This window comes from Carettochelys insculpta, chromosome 9 (genome assembly GCF_033958435.1).
Source record: "Carettochelys insculpta isolate YL-2023 chromosome 9, ASM3395843v1, whole genome shotgun sequence".
In the NCBI taxonomy this organism is placed as follows: Eukaryota; Metazoa; Chordata; order Testudines; family Carettochelyidae; genus Carettochelys; species Carettochelys insculpta.
The window spans coordinates 59107613-59126999 of record NC_134145.1 but is presented as its reverse complement, the minus strand read 5'-3'; the positions used below and the strand labels follow the sequence as shown (position 1 = coordinate 59126999).

The 19387-nt window shown below is 42.2% G+C and overlaps 1 protein-coding gene across 4 annotated transcripts in view; it reads left to right on the top strand.

Annotated features, from left to right (window-relative positions):
- The window catches only part of RC3H1 (ring finger and CCCH-type domains 1), an 87472-nt gene that overhangs the window by 28807 nt on the left and 39278 nt on the right, over positions 1-19387 (top strand). For all 4 annotated transcript variants that reach the window (XM_075002706.1, XM_075002708.1, XM_075002707.1 and 1 more), the window contains exons 2-5: positions 5880-6242; positions 15621-15741; positions 17322-17561; positions 19113-19288. In XM_075002706.1, the coding sequence (XP_074858807.1) occupies positions 6012-6242; positions 15621-15741; positions 17322-17561; positions 19113-19288 (768 nt within the window). In that variant the 5' untranslated portion in view covers positions 5880-6011. The remainder of the gene's footprint in view (positions 1-5879; positions 6243-15620; positions 15742-17321; positions 17562-19112; positions 19289-19387) is intronic.

The window sequence follows — 19387 nt, the reverse complement described above, 5'->3', positions numbered from 1 at the left end:
CTTGTTCACTTTCTCTGCACCTCATAATTTTATATGCCTCTATCATATCCCCCCTTAGTCCCCTCTTTTCTAAACTGAAAAGTCCTGGTCTCTTTAATTTCTCTTCCTATGGGACCTGTTCCAAACCCCTAATCATTTTAGTTGCCCTTTTCTGAACCTTTTCTAATGCCAGTGTATCTTTAATGAGACCACATCTGTACACAGTATTCAAGATGTGAGCGTACCATGGTTTTACATGAGGGCAGTAACATATTCTCCGTTTTATTCCCTTTTTTAATGATTCCTAACATCCTGTATGCTTTTTGGAGTGCTGCTGCGCACTGCATGGATGTTTTCAGAGAACTATCCACAGGGACTCTGAAATCTCTTTCCTGATGAGTTATAGCTGAATTAGCCCCCATCATATTGTAAGCATAGTTGATGTTATTTTTTGCCAATGTGTATTTATCCATATTAAATTTCCTTTGCCATTTTGTTGCCCAGTCACTCAATTTTGTGAGGTCCTTTTGAAGTTCTTCACAGTCTGCTTTGGTCTTCACTGTCTTGAGCAGTTTAGTATCATCTGCAGACTTTGCCACCTCACAGTTTACCCCTTTCTCCAGATCACTTATGAATAAATTGAATAGGATTTGTCCTAGGACTTACACTTGGGCAATGCCACTAGTTACCCCTCTCCATTCTGAAAATGTACCATTTTATTTATACCCTTTGTATGGCAACAAGAATCAGAGGGGTATCTGTGTTAGTCTGTATCCACAAAAACAACAAGTCTTGTGGCACCTTATAGACTAACATATATTGGAGCAAAAGCTTTCGTGGGCAAAGACCTGCTTAAACATATGCAATGATTGATTAAATATCTGTTAGTCTATAAGGTGCCACAGTGCTTCTCCTTTTTTTCCTACTCTTTGTTTCCTGTTTTTTTTGTTTTGTTTTTTTTAAAAACCCATTCACAATCCGTGAAAGTATCTTCCCTCTTATCCCATGACAGCTTACTTTATGAAAGAGTCTTTAGTGAGGGACCTTGTCAAAGACTCCTGGAAATTAGTCAGCTTAAATTCAAAAAGGATGCATACAAGAAATGGAAACGTGGACAGTTGACTAAGGAGGAGTATAAACATATGGCTGGAGAAAGCTGGGCAGTAATCAGGAAAGCGAAAGCACAATAGGAACTTCAGCTGGCAAGGGGTGTGAAGAGTAACAAGAAGGGTTTCTACAGGCATGTGAACAATAAACAGGTTATCAGAGAAGGTGTGGGGCCATTACTGGCTGAGGGAGGTAACCTAGTGACAGATGATGCAGGAAAAGCTGAAGTACTCAATGCTTTTTTTGCCTTAGTCTTCATGGACAAAGTCAACTTCCCCAGGAAGGTCCTAGATGATGCGGTATGGGAAGGTGGAGGGCAGCCATCTGTGGGGAAGGAACAAGTTCTGAGCTATCTAGAAAAACTAGATGTGCACAAGTCCATGGGTCTGGATTTAATGCACCCCAGGGTACTGAGGGAATTGGCAGAGGTCATTGCTGAACCTTTGGCCATTATCCTTGAAGACTCTTGGAGATTGGGGGAGATACCGGATGACTGGAAGAAGGCAAACATAGTGCTCATCTTTAAAAAAGGAAAGAAGGACAATCCAGGGAACTACAGATCCGTCAGCCTTACCTCAATCCCTGGGAAAATGATGGAGGGAATCCTCAAGGAATCCGTTTTGAAGCACTTGGAAGAGGGGAAAGTGATCAAAAGTAGCCAACATGGATTCACCAGGGGCAAGTCCTTCCTGACCGATCTGATTGGTTTCTATGATGAGGTAACAAGCTCTATGGACATGGGGAAGTCGGTGGATGTGATATACCTTGACTTCAGCAAGGCTTTTGGTACGGTCTCCCACAACATTCTTGTCCATAAGTTAAGGAAATCTGGATTGGATCCTTGGACTATAAGATGGATAGAAAGCTGGCTTGATGGTCGGGCCCAACAGGTAGTGGTCAATGACTCAATATCTGGATGGTGGTCTGTTTCAAGCGGAGTACTGCAAGGCTGAGTTCCGGGGCTGGTGTTATTCAACATCTTTATTAATGACCTGGATGAGGGACTGGGTTGCACCCTCAGCAAGTTTGCAGATGGCGCAAAACTAGGAGGAGAGGTAGATACGTTGGAGGGTAGAGAGAGAATCCAGAGGGACCTGCATAAATTGGAGGACTGGGCCAAAAGAAATCTGATGTGGTTCAATAAGGAGAAGTGTAGAGTCCTGCACATGGGGCGGAAGAATCCCAAACATTGTTACAGGCTGGGGACCGACTGGGTCAGCAGCAGTACAATGGAAAGGGACCTAGGGGTTATGGTGGATGAAAGGCTGGGTATGAGTAAACAGTGTGCCCTTGTAGCCAAGAAAGCTAACGGCATACTGGGGTGCATTAGGAGGAACATTTCGAGCAGATCTAGAGAAGTAGTTATTCCTCTTTATTCGGCACTGTTAAGGCCACATCTGGAATATTGTGTCCAGTTTTGGGCCCCCCAGTATAAAAAGGATGTGGATTTGCTGGAGCGGGTTCAGCGGAGGGCAACAAAAATGATTAAGGGTCTGGAGTACAAGACCTATGAGGAGAGGCTGAGGGATTTGGGCTTGCTTAGTTTACAGAAGACTTAGAGGTGATTTAATAGCAGCCTTCAACTTCCTGAAGGGGAGCTCTAAAAAGGAGGGTGAGAAGCTGTTCTCAGTGGTGTTAGATGGCAGAACAAGGAGTAATGGTCAGAAGTTGAAGCGGGAAAGGTGTAGGTTAGATATTAGGAGAAACTACTTCACCAGGCAGGTGCTGAAGCATTGGAATGCGTTGCCTGGAGAGGTAGTGGATTCTCCATCCCTTGAGGTTTTTAAGTCCCGGCTGGACAAGGTCCTGTCTGGGATGACTTAGTAGAGGTTGATCCTGCTTGAAGCAGGGGACTGGACTAGATGACCTCCTGAGGTCCCTTCCAGCCTTGTGATTCTGTGAAATGTAAGTATACTGGATCCCACTTGTCCATCTTTGTTGACCCCTTCAAAGAGCTCTAGTAAGACATGATTTCCCTTTACAGAAACCATGTTGACTTTGCCCAACAAATTATGGTCTTCTATGTGTCTGACAATTTTATTCTTTACTATGGTTTCAACTAGTTTTCCTGGTACCCAATGTTAGGCTTGCTGGTCTGTAATTGCCAGGATCACTTCTAGAGCCCTTTTTAAATACTGGCTTTCTGTTAGCTATCTTCCAGTCATTGGGTACAGAAGCTGATTTAAAGGTTAATAGTTCCACAATTTTACATTTGACTTTTGTTTTTTCTCCAAATGCATGCAGTAGGGTATTGTATATCCATTAAACAACTAATTTAGGCAGCAATGTTCCCCTTTTTCTGCCTGCACAACTTTGTCCAGAGAAAACCACATTGTTTGGAAGTGGAAGCATTTCAGTGTATGAGGATGATCTTGTAGCAAAAAGCAAAATAAGTTTAACAGAGATTTCTATTCTGACATTCCTGCTGATAAGACTATGGATAAGAGGAATGATGGACATGCATTTGAACTTGCTTCTTAAAATTCTTCTTGCTTTCTTTGGTCACTGAAGTGCTCTCAAGTGACATCTTACATACCTGAAGTCTTAACTTGCAATTACTTCAGTCTACAATATTTGTAATGTCACTGAACTACACAAGAATGTGAAACATGCCCTGATTGAATTTTTTTACGGCCTGCAACTACATGTTTATGAAGTATCCAAGTGCGGACCTGTGGCTCCCAGTGCCTTCTGGGACTTGTAGTTCCCAGGCTTGTTTGCTGGTGGTTGGCTTCATAGGATTGCAGGGAGGGGTTATTTTTATCCAGGTACTCGGCTTCTTCCTGCCTCTACCTGCAGTATGTCCAATCAAAGCAGGTCGCCGTTGCAGTCTAACACACAGATTGATGGGTTTGGACTGGGGACTGCTGTTCAAAACCATTAGTGGCGGCACTCTGTACTGGAGGGGCTGTTGGGTGAGGAGATTGAAGCCACAGTTGGTGTTAAGTGGGATTTAGCCTGTCTGGTTCATGAGCAGGGGGTCCTTTCACATCATGTGAGCTCGCCTCTCTCCTGCCATCATGAGCAGTGGTGGGGAGGCCCCAGGCCACTTCTGCTGGGGCAAGGTCCTACCCTGGGATGGGGAATATCCGCCTCAGCAAAGGGGTCTGGCATGTGGCTGGAGGGGTGGGAGCCCCTGCTTGGGGGCTCTGGGTTGTGTATGGGGGGAGTGGTGTGCCGCTGGGACAAGCTTGGCTCCTGGGAGTCTTGGTGAGGAGTTTGCAGGGGTTTTGACCAGATAAAAATGGTGGGTGGGGGTAAGTGGAAGCGTAGGGGGAAGTTGTGGTTGACAGTCACAGCAGTGGAAAAGGGCCAGCAGGTTTTGCATCTCTACCAGCAGGAGCTGGTGCCACTTGGAATTGTCATGGCCTTCTGTCCGAGGAGCTTATCTCTGGGGCAGTTTGGGGGTGGGGTCATTTGAAGGCCAGAAGAAGGATCTGGGGAAGGATTTCTTGTTGGGGGATGTGCTTCCTGGATTTCCTGCAAGGTAGTGGGTGACGCCTGAGTGGGTGATCAATGGAGTTTTGTTATATTGAAGCAGGTTCTTTCAGGGAATCCTGGTGGCCTGGTCTAGAGTTCTGTCTGCTTCTTTGGTGGAATGTTTTGTTTGGTGAAAGCAAGGTGTATATCCCAGATTTTTTTCTCAGAATGTATTCTGTGACTCAGGTGCCACTGTTAACAAAACATATATGCATAAACACCTCCAGTTAAGCAAACTTTGGACAATGTATTAGTGCAAGAAGTTCAAAAATAACTGGAATGTCAAATTTTGCATCAGATAAATGAATTTCTTTGACAACCAAGAAATAACAATTTTACACATCAAATTTTGTTAGCTATTCATAAAATTATAAAACAATAGAATTCATATTATTAAATTTTCAATTAAAATTATTGTATTACATTCTAATAACTTGAAAAAATTACAAAATATATCTGAAACAATCTATAATTATGAATTTCTGATAGCTTTCAGGGCCACCAAAGGAAGTGTACTTCTGTCAGTTTTTGTTTGTGTGGCCCTCAGTAGGCTTTGAGTTTGACATGCTTGTGTAGGGTATCATCAGTGAATCAGTAAGCATCTACCTAACTTGGTGGAGGGGAAGGGATAATTTTTGTTTCCTTCTCAATTTCTGGGCTGAATGCTGCTTGGAAAACTGATTTAGCGTTTCTGCTTTTGCCTTATAACTCATTTTTTAAAGGAAAATTCTTTTTGAAAACGAGATTCATATCAGCCTGGGAATATCTGCTATTCAGGTCACATCATTAGTTTAGTTTGTGTTCTCATTTCGTAGACTGTGGAATTAGTTTGATATGATGAGTGCTGGTTTCCATTTTACACTGTTATTTTTTACTTGCATTTTGTGCCTGATTGCAAGCAAGTTAAACTCCATGAGAACTCTTCTACTGACTTTGAAAGGGTTTGGATCAAGCCCTACTACGTCAGTTTAATTAAAGGTGTGTTTTTAAATCTGTGACCAGTAGAAAACATTGTTGGCATGTATTTGATTGCTGAATTTGTTTTTCATGATGTTGTCTTTCTTTGCAAATATCCAGCTTGTAACATCTTCATATAATAAATATTACCATTTTCTCAATTAGAGGTTTATGTGACTTGTCCAGGATCAAGGCCAAGACAGAATAGAGATCCTTACTCCGTCCCATTCTAAATATTGGATTGCACTACCACTTCAATTAGGCCAGTCCGTCTTCAAGAATTAGGTTAATAATCTTAAAGAGCTTAAAATACTTGTGATACAGAAAACTGACTTAATTTTTCTTCTTTGTTCCAGGTTATGTTTCATACTCTGTTCTGGCTGTCTGTACGTACAGAAGATATTTAAAAACAAACACTTTTGTCAAAGATTTTGATTCCAGTGGAATCTGTGCTTTAGATTTTGTTGTGTGAATTCACTTCTGAAGCAATGCCTGTACAAGCTCCACAATGGACGGATTTTCTCTCCTGCCCAATTTGCACACAGACTTTTGATGAAACGATCCGGAAGCCCATCAGCTTGGGCTGCGGCCACACTGTTTGCAAGATGTGCCTCAACAAGCTCCACCGTAAGGCATGTCCCTTTGACCAGACCACTATCAGTACAGATATTGATCTTCTCCCCGTGAACTCAGCCTTGCTGCAGCTAGTCGGTGCTCAGGTAACAATGCACTTTTTCTTTTCTTTGTTCTTTTGGAATTTTCTTCTTTTTGTAAAGTGAGAACAAATGAAATCTGCGGGATGACTGAAAATGAATGAAATCTATGAGACTGGTGGTGGGACTGGAGGGCTGTAGAGCAGACTCATGTCCGTGTGACTTTACCACTTACACCTTTTGGTCCTTCAATGGGCTGAGGTTGTATTCCTTATTCCACCAGGGTTTGTCATTCATGTTTTATTTATTTTTTTTTCCCACGGCTAACACAAACTTACTGGACTCTGTGGTCATACAGCATTGTGGGAAGAGCCTGAATGCCAAGGATAGTCAGGAAATGCTTCCTTTTCATCTCCTGTTCACCCATTTCTTCTTTGTGTTAATCAGACAGTATAAAAATGCTCCTGCACCCTAAGGCTACATCAGCACTACAGCAATCTGCTAACAGAAGTTACTGTAGGAAAATACCTTCCGACAAAACTTCTGTCGACAGATCGTGGCCACGCACAAAAGTGGATCGCTCTGTTGACAGAGAGAAGCCAGACTACTCAGCCGTGAGCTCGACAGAATAGCCAGCTGTAAGCACAGCACGCAGATGTCCCAGAAGCCGTCTGTTGACAGAGCCCTCCAGAGCAATAGACTCTTTTGTCTACAGATTTTTGAGAGGCAGAAGGCTGTTGACGAAAGTGTCGAGTTCTTGACAGTATGTCATACTTTGGCACATCTCCACAAAACTGAGCTGGGATCAACAACACATGATTATGAAGTCAACAGAAGGCATTTTTAGTGTGGATGCTGCAAGTTTTGGCAACAAAACTGGGGTTTTGTTGACAAAATTCTCTAGCGTAGACATTGTTTAAGGCAAAATGACAGGAGCTGCAGTAGTGATTTTAGAGTGTTTTGTTTTATAGTGCGGATGAGCTGCCTTGCAATTACATAGGAGTTGCCAGGGATGCAGCTAGAATAGGATGGTGAAGAGAGCACTTTGCATCTTTTCACTGGCTCCTGCTGTGTACGAGAGTCCATGGGCTTTTGCTACATTTTTTTCTTACAGCTTCTTAATTGGTGTATCCACTTGTGGGTTTTCTGTTAGAAAGTAGAACCCTGTTAGTTATATAAGAAGGCTAAAAATCAAGTTCTCTGAACCACTGGCAGAGTTAGGGAGCCTGGGATGCTGGACAAGTTTTTTACTCTGTAGCTGGTCTTTCCCTTTCTGTAACACGTATGCTGTTGCATCAGAAAAGTTGTTGTTAGGCCTCATTAATGTTTGCAAAGCACACTGAAATCCTTCAGTATCTTCATTTAAGTATTGTGAAATATTTCCTAGGCGCTTCCTGAAAAAAATATACCAGTTGTGGCCAAATATCTGGGTTTACGATAAGCATAAATGTCCACCATGATGATTCTTGTATGGAGTACAGTAATGCGTGATTTTGTGTTGCAGTTAACTCGCATTAATGTGACTTAAGCACAACTCAAAATCCTATTTTTCTCCCCACCCCCCCACGTGGCCCCGGGCCTAACCCCTCCCCCCTGCGTGTGGCTCTGGCTCCCCTGCAGCCCTAACCCACCTCCAGCTTGACCCCCAGCCCACTGCCAGGGTTAAACCTCCCCAACTGCCCCACCCAATCCCAGGACTTAACTTTCAAAGGGAGCTCCAGATGCTCCTGCTGCTTCCCCAGCTGCAGAATGTGCCTTCTGCCAAGAAAAAAGCCCACTCCCCCAACTTATGCAAAATTCATGTTATGCGAGGATGCACGGGAATGCAACCCTTGCATAACTCGGGACTACTGTACTGTGCAAGACTGGAAAATACAGTGAATGGTATGGAGCACTGTTGCACAGATCAAGGCTGGTGTGCAGGACTGGAAAATACAGTGCATAATAAACCTTCAAGTTTTTTCATTTTTCCATTGACCTAGAACTTTTTGGTCCGTGGCCCACCCTGAACAACACAAACCTTTCTGTGGACCACCAGCCAACCACCCATGATGACAATGTGTTTATCCTCTCAAAATACCTGAAATAGTAAACTATTCATATTAGTTGACTGGAGTATAAAAACATAGATGCGCAGTTGTAACATGGGTGGCGGGGCAGGTCTGAAGAGGAAAGGGGAGCTCCCCTGCAGGGTGAGGGGCGTGTCCAGAGCCCATGGCCTACATGCAAGATGGTTGTGGACCAAGAATGATCCATGGACCTCACTTTGAGATTTCATGACCTTGAAGAAGTAGATTTGCCACGGTAGAGTTTTAACATGATTGCTGTTTCTGAGTATTGCTAAGTGTGGTGGGTGGCTTTTAGGGGAATTGATCAGAGTAAAAGAACAGACTCTGATGTTTGTTTTTTGTAAGAGGAAACTTTACAGTGACTTTTGCTTGTGCTTTATTTCAAATCCCTTCCACCAAATTAAAATCCTCTTTGATGAGATGGAAAATCAGTATCCTGGCCACTTATTTATTAAAAATTCCATGGCAATCTTTGCTGGATTAAGGGAATCTTAGCTCCATTCTAATGGACTATTGCTGTATAATTTCAATTGAATGAGGTATTTTAAAAGGAGGGACAGCCTTATTGTTTAGGCACTGAATTGGATTTCAGGAAATTGGGGTAAAATTTCTGTCTCTGCATCAGGTTTGTGGTGTGACTTTGGGCAACTGGCTTAGTTTCTCTGAGCTCCTATTGCCTAGGTTGCTTGTGCGCATGTGAGAGAGATCGATCTCTTTAGGTTGTGAGCTCTTCTGAGCAAGGACTCGCTCAACATAACATTTTCAGTGCCTGGCCTAGAAATACAGAGGTTGTGATCTTCACTGGGGCTCCTAATCATTACTGTAGAAAAGATGCTCTTAAGTTTGTTGTCCTGAACATCAAGGAGGGCTACTACTTGGCCCTGGCATGTTGCCAATTCAGGGGGGGAAAAAGGCATTGAAGGTGGCTATGACCACTTTGAGCTCTGTCATACTTTGGCACATCTCCACAAAACTGAGTTGGGATCAACAAAACATGATTATGAAGTCTGTCATTCAGGAGTAGTATCGCCGGCCTTCACTGCCCTGTTCTGGCAGGTAACTCTAGAGAGCGGGTGAGCTAAGTTAGCAGAGCATGGCATTTTATAAAGGGGGTATAGCTGCTGGGTCTCAGGCTCATCCACCTCACTGAACATGTTGCTGTTTTTCTGTATGTGTATTCACATGTATCTGCCGATTAAGTGTTCATATTCTACATAGTTATTTTTTTACGCAGGCTGAAAGGTTTTTTGTTTTGTTTTCATTTGAACGTAACTGAAATTTCCATCTGTTTTGGATTCCATTAAACAGGTTGGGGGGCTGCTAATTGCAGGGGGTGAAAATAGGGGCTTGAATTTGTTTGCTCACCCCTGCTCAAGCTTTGCTTGGCCCTCCTCCCACCTCTTGTAAATATCCTGAGTTTCAGTCCCCATACATTTAATAGCTTTAACCTTAAAGAAGCATGGAATCCAGAAAGGTAGTTTAATCGTAGACAGAAATGGTGATTCAGTATATGTTTAAAACTTGTATTTTGGGGGAAAGAAGCTCCTTCCTAGAGTTTAGTGCTTTTTGTAAGGAATTACCCTTATAAAACTTATAACTGACATCATTGGCAAAATAAACAACTGTGTGTGTTTTGGGTATAGTGTGCTAACTGGTACAACTATAGGCTGTTGTTAAAGAGTACACTCTTTTGTGATAGTTGTCCTGTACAGCAGTGGTCTCCAAACTTTACATGGTTACACCCCCATTTACTGCTGTTCGTGCCCCCAGCGAACTCTTTTGTGGTTACAGAGTATAGATTTTTGTTTTAAAAGCTTAAAATAGAGAGGAAATTGGTAAGATGGTCAGTCGTTTATTTAACTCTCCCTTCAGTGCTTACTCTGATGAGGCATTTGAAATATTTATCTGGTAGGTCTTTTGAGGTGGTATAGTCACTGCTTTGACATCCAATCTCGCTTCTCTCCTGCCTTTTTTGACACATGAAACTGCAGCATGCACATTCCAAACAGGTGACATCAATGGTAAAAGTAAACTAGTATCCACATGTTAAGCTTTAATTTTATTCAGTCCTGTTCCAGAGGAACTAAATGTATTTCTAGGCAGTAGAAATAGCAGGAATGAAGATGACAATGTAGCAGGTGGGATACTTGTAGTGGATAGTTTTCTCTTCCAAATAAACACCGTTTCTCCAAAGCTGGATTATTTAAGTGTCTGTCATTTAAATTGGAGGTAGAGCAGGGTGTGTCAGAAAAATGAAATGCTCTGTGTGAATGTAAATATTTGTTTTCATAAGCCTTGAGGAAGATAATAAATGGGCAAATTCCTTGTTCCAAATAAAGCATTATAAGAGCTTTAATGCATGCAGTTCTGTCCTTATTTGTGTTTAAAAGAACTCACAAACAAAATCAAATTATGGAAATGTTTAAAGAGGGGAAAGATGTGCTACTGGAGAGCTCATAATGTCATTTGGAGGCATTGCACTGAAATTCCTCTTTAAGTCAATCTCCATTTAAGATGGAATTCTGTCCTGAGGAACACTGCTTGGTATATTTCAGGAGCTTCAAAGCACTGAGCAGTGTTTTTCTTGACAGGAAGGAAAATGGGTCTCTCTCTAAAAGAAGAGAGGAGTTAGGAGACAAAGGGTGGCTGACAGCTGGAATTGGTTAAAACTGGTTTATCTGCGCCTTTGCTTAGCGTTTCATTGCACAGAATAAAGATGATATTTTAGTATGACAGTTACTGGCTCTTTCAGGGGGACAACAGGTCCAAGCAAGCCCCTGTAGAAGACTGGGAAGGAGTGTTGCCCAACTATTGGCCTTTGGCTGCAGCTCCATTCCCGATACCAGACATGATGCCAGTCTTACCCACCTTGCCCTTGTCTGTTCACTCTCTACAGTCGGAGCAGGAGCATGTGTCCAGGGGGTGGGGTGTGGGTGGGTGGGGAATCTAGACAGGGATAAAAGGGCTGAGGCTTCTGGGAGCCCACCTGAAACCAGGAGGTGCTGCAGTACCCCTAACACTCCTATTTCGTGGGGGGGCATGGATAGCGGTGTACGGGGGTGTGACCACGAAATGTTTGGAGACCACTGCTGTGAAGGCTGAGGCTGGCGCCAGTCCTCCTCTGAAACAAAATTTTAATTACCCATTCAGAATCTTGTAATTGCCTTGAAATGTATCTTCAGCATTCCTTTTCTGTCCCCATCCCATATATTTCATCATAATCCCCATCTGCTTGCAACTGCAGTTTTTTATGCTGATGGACTACATTCCAGTGTCGTTCTCAGTATTATTTGTTGTAGGGGAAGATGCATGGAAAATAAAGGCACGGTTCAGTCACCAAAATATGCTTGAGATTTTTTGCTTGCCTTTCCTCACGCTAACTAGCTGCCTTGTAGGACTAGAATATTACGCAAGACTAGTTGTCACTGTGAGCCCTGGTGGGTTTGTGGAGAGGGATGAGGAAATGAGGTGATAGTTGTGATAAAGATGAAAATAAAAAAAAAATGCTTCAGTGCTATCTGTTTTGAAGATCTCACAGTGCTTTGTCAGCACTGACGACTATAGGATGTCACTCACTTTGTGAGCAAAGTGGTGAAGTGCTGATGTTGCTGATAGGGAACTTGAGGCACTCTGAGCATAAGTGACTTACTAATGTCACACAGCAGATGCCTGCCAGAGCCAAAAATAAGACCCAGATCTGTCTTGTGCAGAGTGAACCACCAGACCCTTCCATCTCTTGCTGTTCTTTACCCGTTAAAAGTACAATAAGTAAGAAACAAGCAAACCTAGAATCACTATAATTGGCATGGCTGTGTGTCTCAGGAGTGTGAAAAATCCACATCTTTTGGGAGACGTAGCTAAACCAATTTAAACCACAGGTTAAGACAGAGCTGGGTGTACAGAAGAATTCTTCCATTGATCTAGCTGCCATCTCTTTGTGAGGTAGTTTAAACTACAGAGATGGTTGCTTGTAGTGAATGTGTACACTGAAGCAAGCTGTATGGTTATAGCTTTGTAAGCATAGACTTCCTCAAAATCAAGTTTCCCCTCAGTGTAGGACATTACACTATGTGCCAGGTTTTCTCTCCCATTTAGCCGTTACTTCACGAAAGGTAAAACTTAAAAACCAGAGTCTTTAAATTTCAAGGTGAACATACCAAGAGGAAGGGGAGAAACAGAGAGCTTGAACTTCTGGGTGTCACTTAAAATATCTTGAATTTAGAATTGTTCATTGTGCAGCTTGATATTTTTATTATTTTTGTGTTTTATTTTTGGCTGGGATGGGATAAAATTTACTAACTGATTTGCCTAGACAGTCCTGATCTCTCTGACTTGACTAGTTCTGCTGTGTTTAGCATTTCTCACCAATGCTATGAATGCATGCTAAATCTTCCCTGATTCAGGATATAAATCCAGTGCTGACCTCTGTGTTCTTTTCTCATGTTTAGTCCAAGCCACCTCTTTCTGCTAAACATAATAATGTGATTGTGTGATATTCCCCAGACTGAGTGAAGTAGAGTTAGATGGCATACAATAATCCTACTGCAGAGATTTTGCAAGAGTGCTTGCTTCTGCACAAATGTAGGTAGATGCACATGATTAGACCTCGATATATTGTTTGTCTGCTTTTCCAGACAGAAGCAGATGATAACAATGACCGGAGGCTTTGTTTGGATAGTGTAGTATTAGAATGACAGCTAACATAGTAAACCCTCAAAATGCGTAGCTTCAAGTTGCGCATAACTCGCTTTAAGACATGCTAAGCACAACTTGAGGCTGCTCTGCAGCCCCTTCCCCATGCCTTCCCCAGCTGCAGGGCTGTCAGCCTAACCTGTAGCTGGGGGAAGTTAGGGGGAAGGGGCTTTTAGCTTGCCTAGCTTCCCACAGCTGCGTGCAGCTGGGCAAGCTAAAAGCCTTTTCCCTGCCTTCCCTCAGTGACAGCCATGCTGCTGGAGGAAGACATGGAGAAGCAGCCAGGAAACTCACCAACCCTGGTGGTGGGCTGTTCAGTTTCCCAGTCCTGCAAGCGGAGGGGAGCTGGCAACCAAGCAGCAGCCTGGTTCCCAGCTGCCCTGCGCTGACAGAACCAGGAAACCAACCACCCGTGAGCTACTCGGTTCCCAGGTCCTGCAAAGAGTGGGAAGATGAGAACCAGGCTGCTCCCCAGTTCCTGGCTCCCCACCACTCTGCGAGCCAGGAGACTGACCAGCCCTGGTGGTCTGGTTAGTTTTCCCAGTTCCTGCAAGCGGGGAACCAGGCTGCTCTCTCCCCCCTCCACCCGACTTCTATGAAAATTTGAGTTACGTGGAGGTTGCAAAAATGCAACCCCTGCGTCACTTGAGGGTTTACTGTACTGAAGGTATTGATGGTGTCTACAGATCAGGGAGGGAGTCTGTGTTAGCTCTTACTGTAGCATTTATGATAGTGACCACTGACTAAACTAGTGAAACATTTAATCCTAAAGCTCTCTTTCACTCAGATATAAAGAAGATTCTATGAGAAAGTTATGACCTGAGTTTCTTTCTGGGAGATGTGGAGGTAGATTGCAGTTCCTCAGCGTATTACTGTTATACTGGAAGTTTAGAGGCTGCCCTTGATCTTCTGCCATGATTTGACTTGTCTTCCGGAGTATGCGCACATGCATGTTACGGTGCGGAAATGTGAATCTTTACCTTATATGAAGGAGATGGCACAGTTCAGCATAAGCCAGGTTCAGCTAGTAGTACTTAAGTTTTTGATTTTAACTGACAACAACAAATTAACATGCCATGAACATTGTGTAACTAAATATTTCAAACATTTAAATATTTATATATTAATATTAAATATTTGAATATTTTAAATGCAAATTTTTAAATTGAGAAGACACCTCAGAGTGTATGAAATATTTGGGGGACATGAGTAAGGTTGTATGCTAAAATCTCATTCGTATTTCAGTATCTTCCCCAATAAAGAAACAGTATAGAATCTAGGCTGAAGTTTGCGTCCCTTTGAAAGTTTTAATTTCTGACCAATTAGTTGAGAAAATGACATGAATGCCTCCTCTTAATGCTTAAAAGAAAAAGAAAAAACTTAACTACTAACCTAATGTAGGTATTAGACTAATAACTTCTGCTGCTGCTGGGTGTGTGTGTGTGTGTGTGTGTGTGTGTGCGTGTGCGCGCTCCTGTGTGCACACAGAACACATAATGACTAGTTGTTTACATGGTCTGGGCCATTTTCCAGGCTGTGCTGTTATCAGTTTTAGTGTTCTGCGATCATTGTCTTCCTAAACTAAAAATGGCGTTAGCCTTAAGTCATTTGTTCTCAACCAGGGATATATGTAGCTGTAGCGATACGCAGAGAACTTCAAAAGGGGGGGCATCATTTTGTCTAGATATTTGCCTAGTTTTACAAGAGCTGCATAAGAAGCACTAGACAGAGAAGTTTTTTCATACAGACAGTAACTTATTTCAGTTTATAAGCAGTTCTATATGCTTTGCGCTGGGATGTAAGTATAATATTTATATTTCACTTGCTTTATTTTATAATTATTTGGTAAAATGAGAGTATGCAATTTTTCACTGTGTGCCGTTAACACTTGTAGTTTTATGTCTGTTGTAAACAAGTAGTTTTTAAGTGAGGTGAAACTTGGGGCAGACGAGAAATCAGATTCTTATAAGGGCTATAGTAGTCTGAAAAGGAAGAAAGTCACATCTTAAGTGATCCAGCTTAGGGGATGAAATAAAGCAGTTACGTGTATCGGTTTCTGTGCTTCATCCTAGGCACAAGTCGAATGTGCCATCTAGCAGTTTGACTGTTTGCTTTTCTATAGAAAATATTAGCACAGCCAAGTCCTCAATGTGGATCAGCACATACCTGCAAACCAAAAACCCCACTGGTAGGCCTAATTTTAGGCTTAGTAGCTTTGTGTCTCCCTGTCTAAATATCTTGCTTTAGCATCAAAGACTGACCATCTGGGTATATGAAATTACTAGTGTTTCTTTAATGTCTGAATTCCTGGAACACCACCCAGTATATTATGTATTCTGCTTTTTATTATTTCAACTACTAAATCAAAATGTTTGTGTTGCCACACATTCCAACTAAACTTATACAGCTAACTATGTAAAGAGAAACTATTAAACTTGTTAATTAAACACACAATGTGATGATGCTATCAAACAATTTTTTTAAAAACATCAAGCTTAAAAAGTGTGTTTTTTGGGTGTTATGAATACTGTCAATGAAATGTTATGACTTTTAAATGTGCCCCAGTTTACCACACTGATGTTTTGGAAAGTTTGAGTGAGTGGGTGTGGGAGCGAATGTCTGACATTAAAGAGCTTGGGATGGTGTTTTTGAGTGTGTATGTTTACCTTTCTTCTGATTTCAGGTTCCTGAGCAGCAGCCAATTACTTTGTGCAGTGGAGCAGAAGACACCAAGCATTATGAGGAGGCCAAGAAATGTGTAGAAGAGCTAGCATTGTACCTCAAACCACTCAGCAGTGCGAGAGGTAAATCCCACGCTGCCCTACTTCCCTAACTTGTAAGAGGTGATAGTTCATCACTACTTCTGAAAAGCCCATCAAAATAATTCCAGTGAAACCTGCTTGAAACAAGCTCGTCTCATTAAAGAAATGGATTTTCTAACCACTAAAGCTTATTTCTTCACTACAAAAAGAATGGGGTTTGTTTAGCACTAGAGGGTGTGTTATCTTATTGTAAAATCATATCAATTCCAGTTTCTGGTAGTGTTTACCTTGATAAGGATTACTAGACTTTTGACCTGTGGTTTAACTCCACTGGGTACCTCACGGTAAAAGTTACAGTGAGATAGTTAAGACAAGACATTGGTACAAACACCATTATGTAGTGAACATATATAGCCTGAAACAGTTAAAATAACATCTTGTTTCTCATGGGCTGGTCCCAGAAAGTTGAAGTTGTATTGTTCAACTTGCAACGGGAACAGAGAGTTAAAGAACTTCCATGACATGTTATAACAGAGTGGCTTACTTTTAATGGCCGGAGGGCTGAGGCTAGCTAACACTGATATCTCCATCATTGGAGATATTTGCAAACAGGTTGGATAAACAGGGATGATATAGATGGTGCTTGGCCCTGCTGTGAGGGCAGAGCACTGGACTTGGTGACCTCGTGAGGTTCTTTCCAGTTCTACTATTTCATGATTCGGTGATTGCACATCTGCTTGTGTAAGAACTGGGTACATCTCAGTAATTCTGTGTTAACAATTGTAATGAGGTTATTTTTATTTAAATATGTTTGTTGGTCTAGATCAGGGTTTCTCAACTTATGGGTCATGATTACATTTGAAAGGGGTCCCTGGCTGGGCTGGGTGGCTGTTAAGAAGCCATTCACGTTGAAATGGTACTCAACTTCTTAATTGGCTTAACAGCCATCAGGCAATTAAGCCAATCAGTTAAATTGAGTATCATTTCAGCCCTGCAAGGCAGGGAACTACCCACCTGCATGTGGAGAACGGTACAAGGCAGAGAGCTAGGGAGCCAAAGGAGCAGTCCCCAGCTCAGATGAGGTTGGGGGAGGGAGAGTTTGGCAGTTGGGAGGCTTAAGCCTGGGACTGGGGGCTGAGAGCTGGTCAGGGGTCTGCACCCCAGACAGTTCTTTAGACTAAACCAGTTTTACACAATTTTACCCTATATTTGTAGCCGGGTGCTTTCTTTAGACCCACTCAAGGGTTTCATCTTTCATACATGCTTCTGGTAAAAAGGTTTTTGACACTTTTATCTTCACCCACATTCTGAGTCTCTTGGTAACGATATGAGCAACACTAAAGCTGTCTAGTGAAGAGGGGTTTGTTTTTTTTTAAACTCCTCCTTTCAAGCACTGCCTGAAATTAACCTTTTAAACTTCACAATGAAGTTTTGACAGGTTTGAATGTCTTGTTCCATGCACTAAAATGAAATTCAGCTGGAGCTGGTTTGAACGTCAAACATCTCTAACCATAGAATTTAAAAGTTGTTATGGCCAGTAGGGATGATGCACCTATAGTGCTTTTAGATAATCCTGTTTGTTGCAGGAGAAATTTGTCTCACTGTATGCTTTTGTTCTGAAGGTGTGGGTCTGAACAGTACCACTCAGAGTGTGCTGAGTCGCCCCATGCAGAGAAAGCTTGTGACATTAGTTCACTGCCAGCTAGTAGAGGAAGAAGGGCGGATCAGAGCCATGCGTGCAGCACGGTCGTTGGGTGAACGAACAGTCACTGAGCTCATTCTTCAACATCAAAATCCCCAGCAACTCTCTTCCAACCTCTGGGCTGCAGTGAGGGCCAGGGGCTGCCAGTTCCTTGGGCCAGGTACGTACCTGGGACGTCACTAGTTCTGCTGCAGTGATGTGATTCAAGGTTTGGAGAACGAAAGATGGCTAGAAACTGCCTTGCAGTATTATTGAGCAGTGGCTTCTCTTTGGATATTCTGTAGTACGTCTTCTGATTTAGTTTTGAATTATCATTATTTTTAGTGCTGCTTGTGTCTTGTTCTGTAAAGCTCAAAACATCTGATGTCTTTATTTACTGACATGAGCAAAGAAGACTGGGTAGTTTGCCGCAAAGCAGATAGGTTTTGAATCAGTGACTTTTAAAGTCACTAACTTTAATCAGGGTTTAAATCAGCAAGCAGGAAGCCTTCATTCAAGTGGTTGATTCTGCATTGTGCTTAACCAAAGAGAAAAGATGTGCTAACCATTAAAGCATGTTGATTTGCAACTAAATAAAGTGTCTACACTAAATTTGGTACTTTTTGCTAGTTAGGAAAGTACACAGACCTGTACGTAGCTACATAAGGAATTACAGCTAATGTTAAGATTTTGTCATGATTATTTGTAGTAAAAGTCACAGGTTGTGGGCAGTAAACAAAATGTCATTAGCCCGTCTGACTTTAAAAATAACAGGGAGGTGCTATTTTTCAACTTCTAATGAACTAGTCAGTGAACTGAACTAGTTGAAATAAATTAAAATATTCTCTCTACTGGCAGAGAAAGCTGTTGCTGTCAAAAGCTGGTCTAGCACTTCATCTATCCTCGCAGACATATAACTTAGTCAGTGCACCCTGGGCACTTAGCCAGGGAAAGTTCAAAGTTTTGACATTCTTTAAAAAGTTGGCAGCAAGCATGTAGTGAGGATGTAATTAAGTTTAAATTTAATGTAAATTGATTTTTATGGATTAGAGTGTGTTTAAGCCTTAATGTGGCCTCTCATTATTAAAATATTATTTTCAATAAGTTTATTTTTAAAGGAAAAATTATTTAATTTTAAACTTTAAAAATCAATTTTTATCTATCCTGCTTTCTCTTCTGGAAGAGCATAGCCTTAGTTAGAGTGTGGTATTAGAGATGAATATATAGGAATTGGGTGTGCTCAGCCCTCCCCTAAAAATGGGAGATTATGTTTCCTCCACAGCTCCCAAAAAAGAGAGGATTGGGCGCACTCCATCTGCTGCTCCGTTACATGGAACAGAAGAGCTGGGGGCACTGACTCCTTGCGGGTGGGAAGTTTGGAGCTCAGGCAAAGGGTTTGCTTGTTGTTGTTCCTGCTTCTCTACCACATTATGGTGACAACTTCTCCCCACCTCTGTGAATGTGGTTTCTCTGCCAACACGTGCTCTCTCCTGTGTTTCGTTTCGATATCTTGCTCAAGGAGAGGAGGATTGCTGGTTCCTATCTTTGCCCCCTCCTGCTGTTATTAATGCAAGCGTGTTTAAAGTGCCCTACAACCTTTTGGGAGCTTTGGAGTGCCTTTGCCTTCCCCATTTGGTTACATACTGCATCCGTTTGTATGGAAAGCACAGCATTAACACAAGGTCACTTTTGGTGAGTGACACTGTTTTTGTTGTGGCTTTGTATTTTCCAGCAATGCAGGAGGAAGCACTGAAGCTGGTTCTGCTGGCTTTGGAAGATGGATCTGCTTTGTCACGAAAAGTCTTGGTTCTCTTTGTGGTGCAAAGGTTGGAACCACGATTTCCTCAGGCTTCTAAAACCAGCATTGGGCATGTTGTCCAGCTTCTTTACAGAGCCTCTTGCTTCAAGGTATGACATAAACCCTGCTTGGAGGTTCCAAAATGCAAGAAAGAGTTACTTGCTATACAGCAGAAAAATGCTAAATTACTTTACAGTAGAGCCTCAACA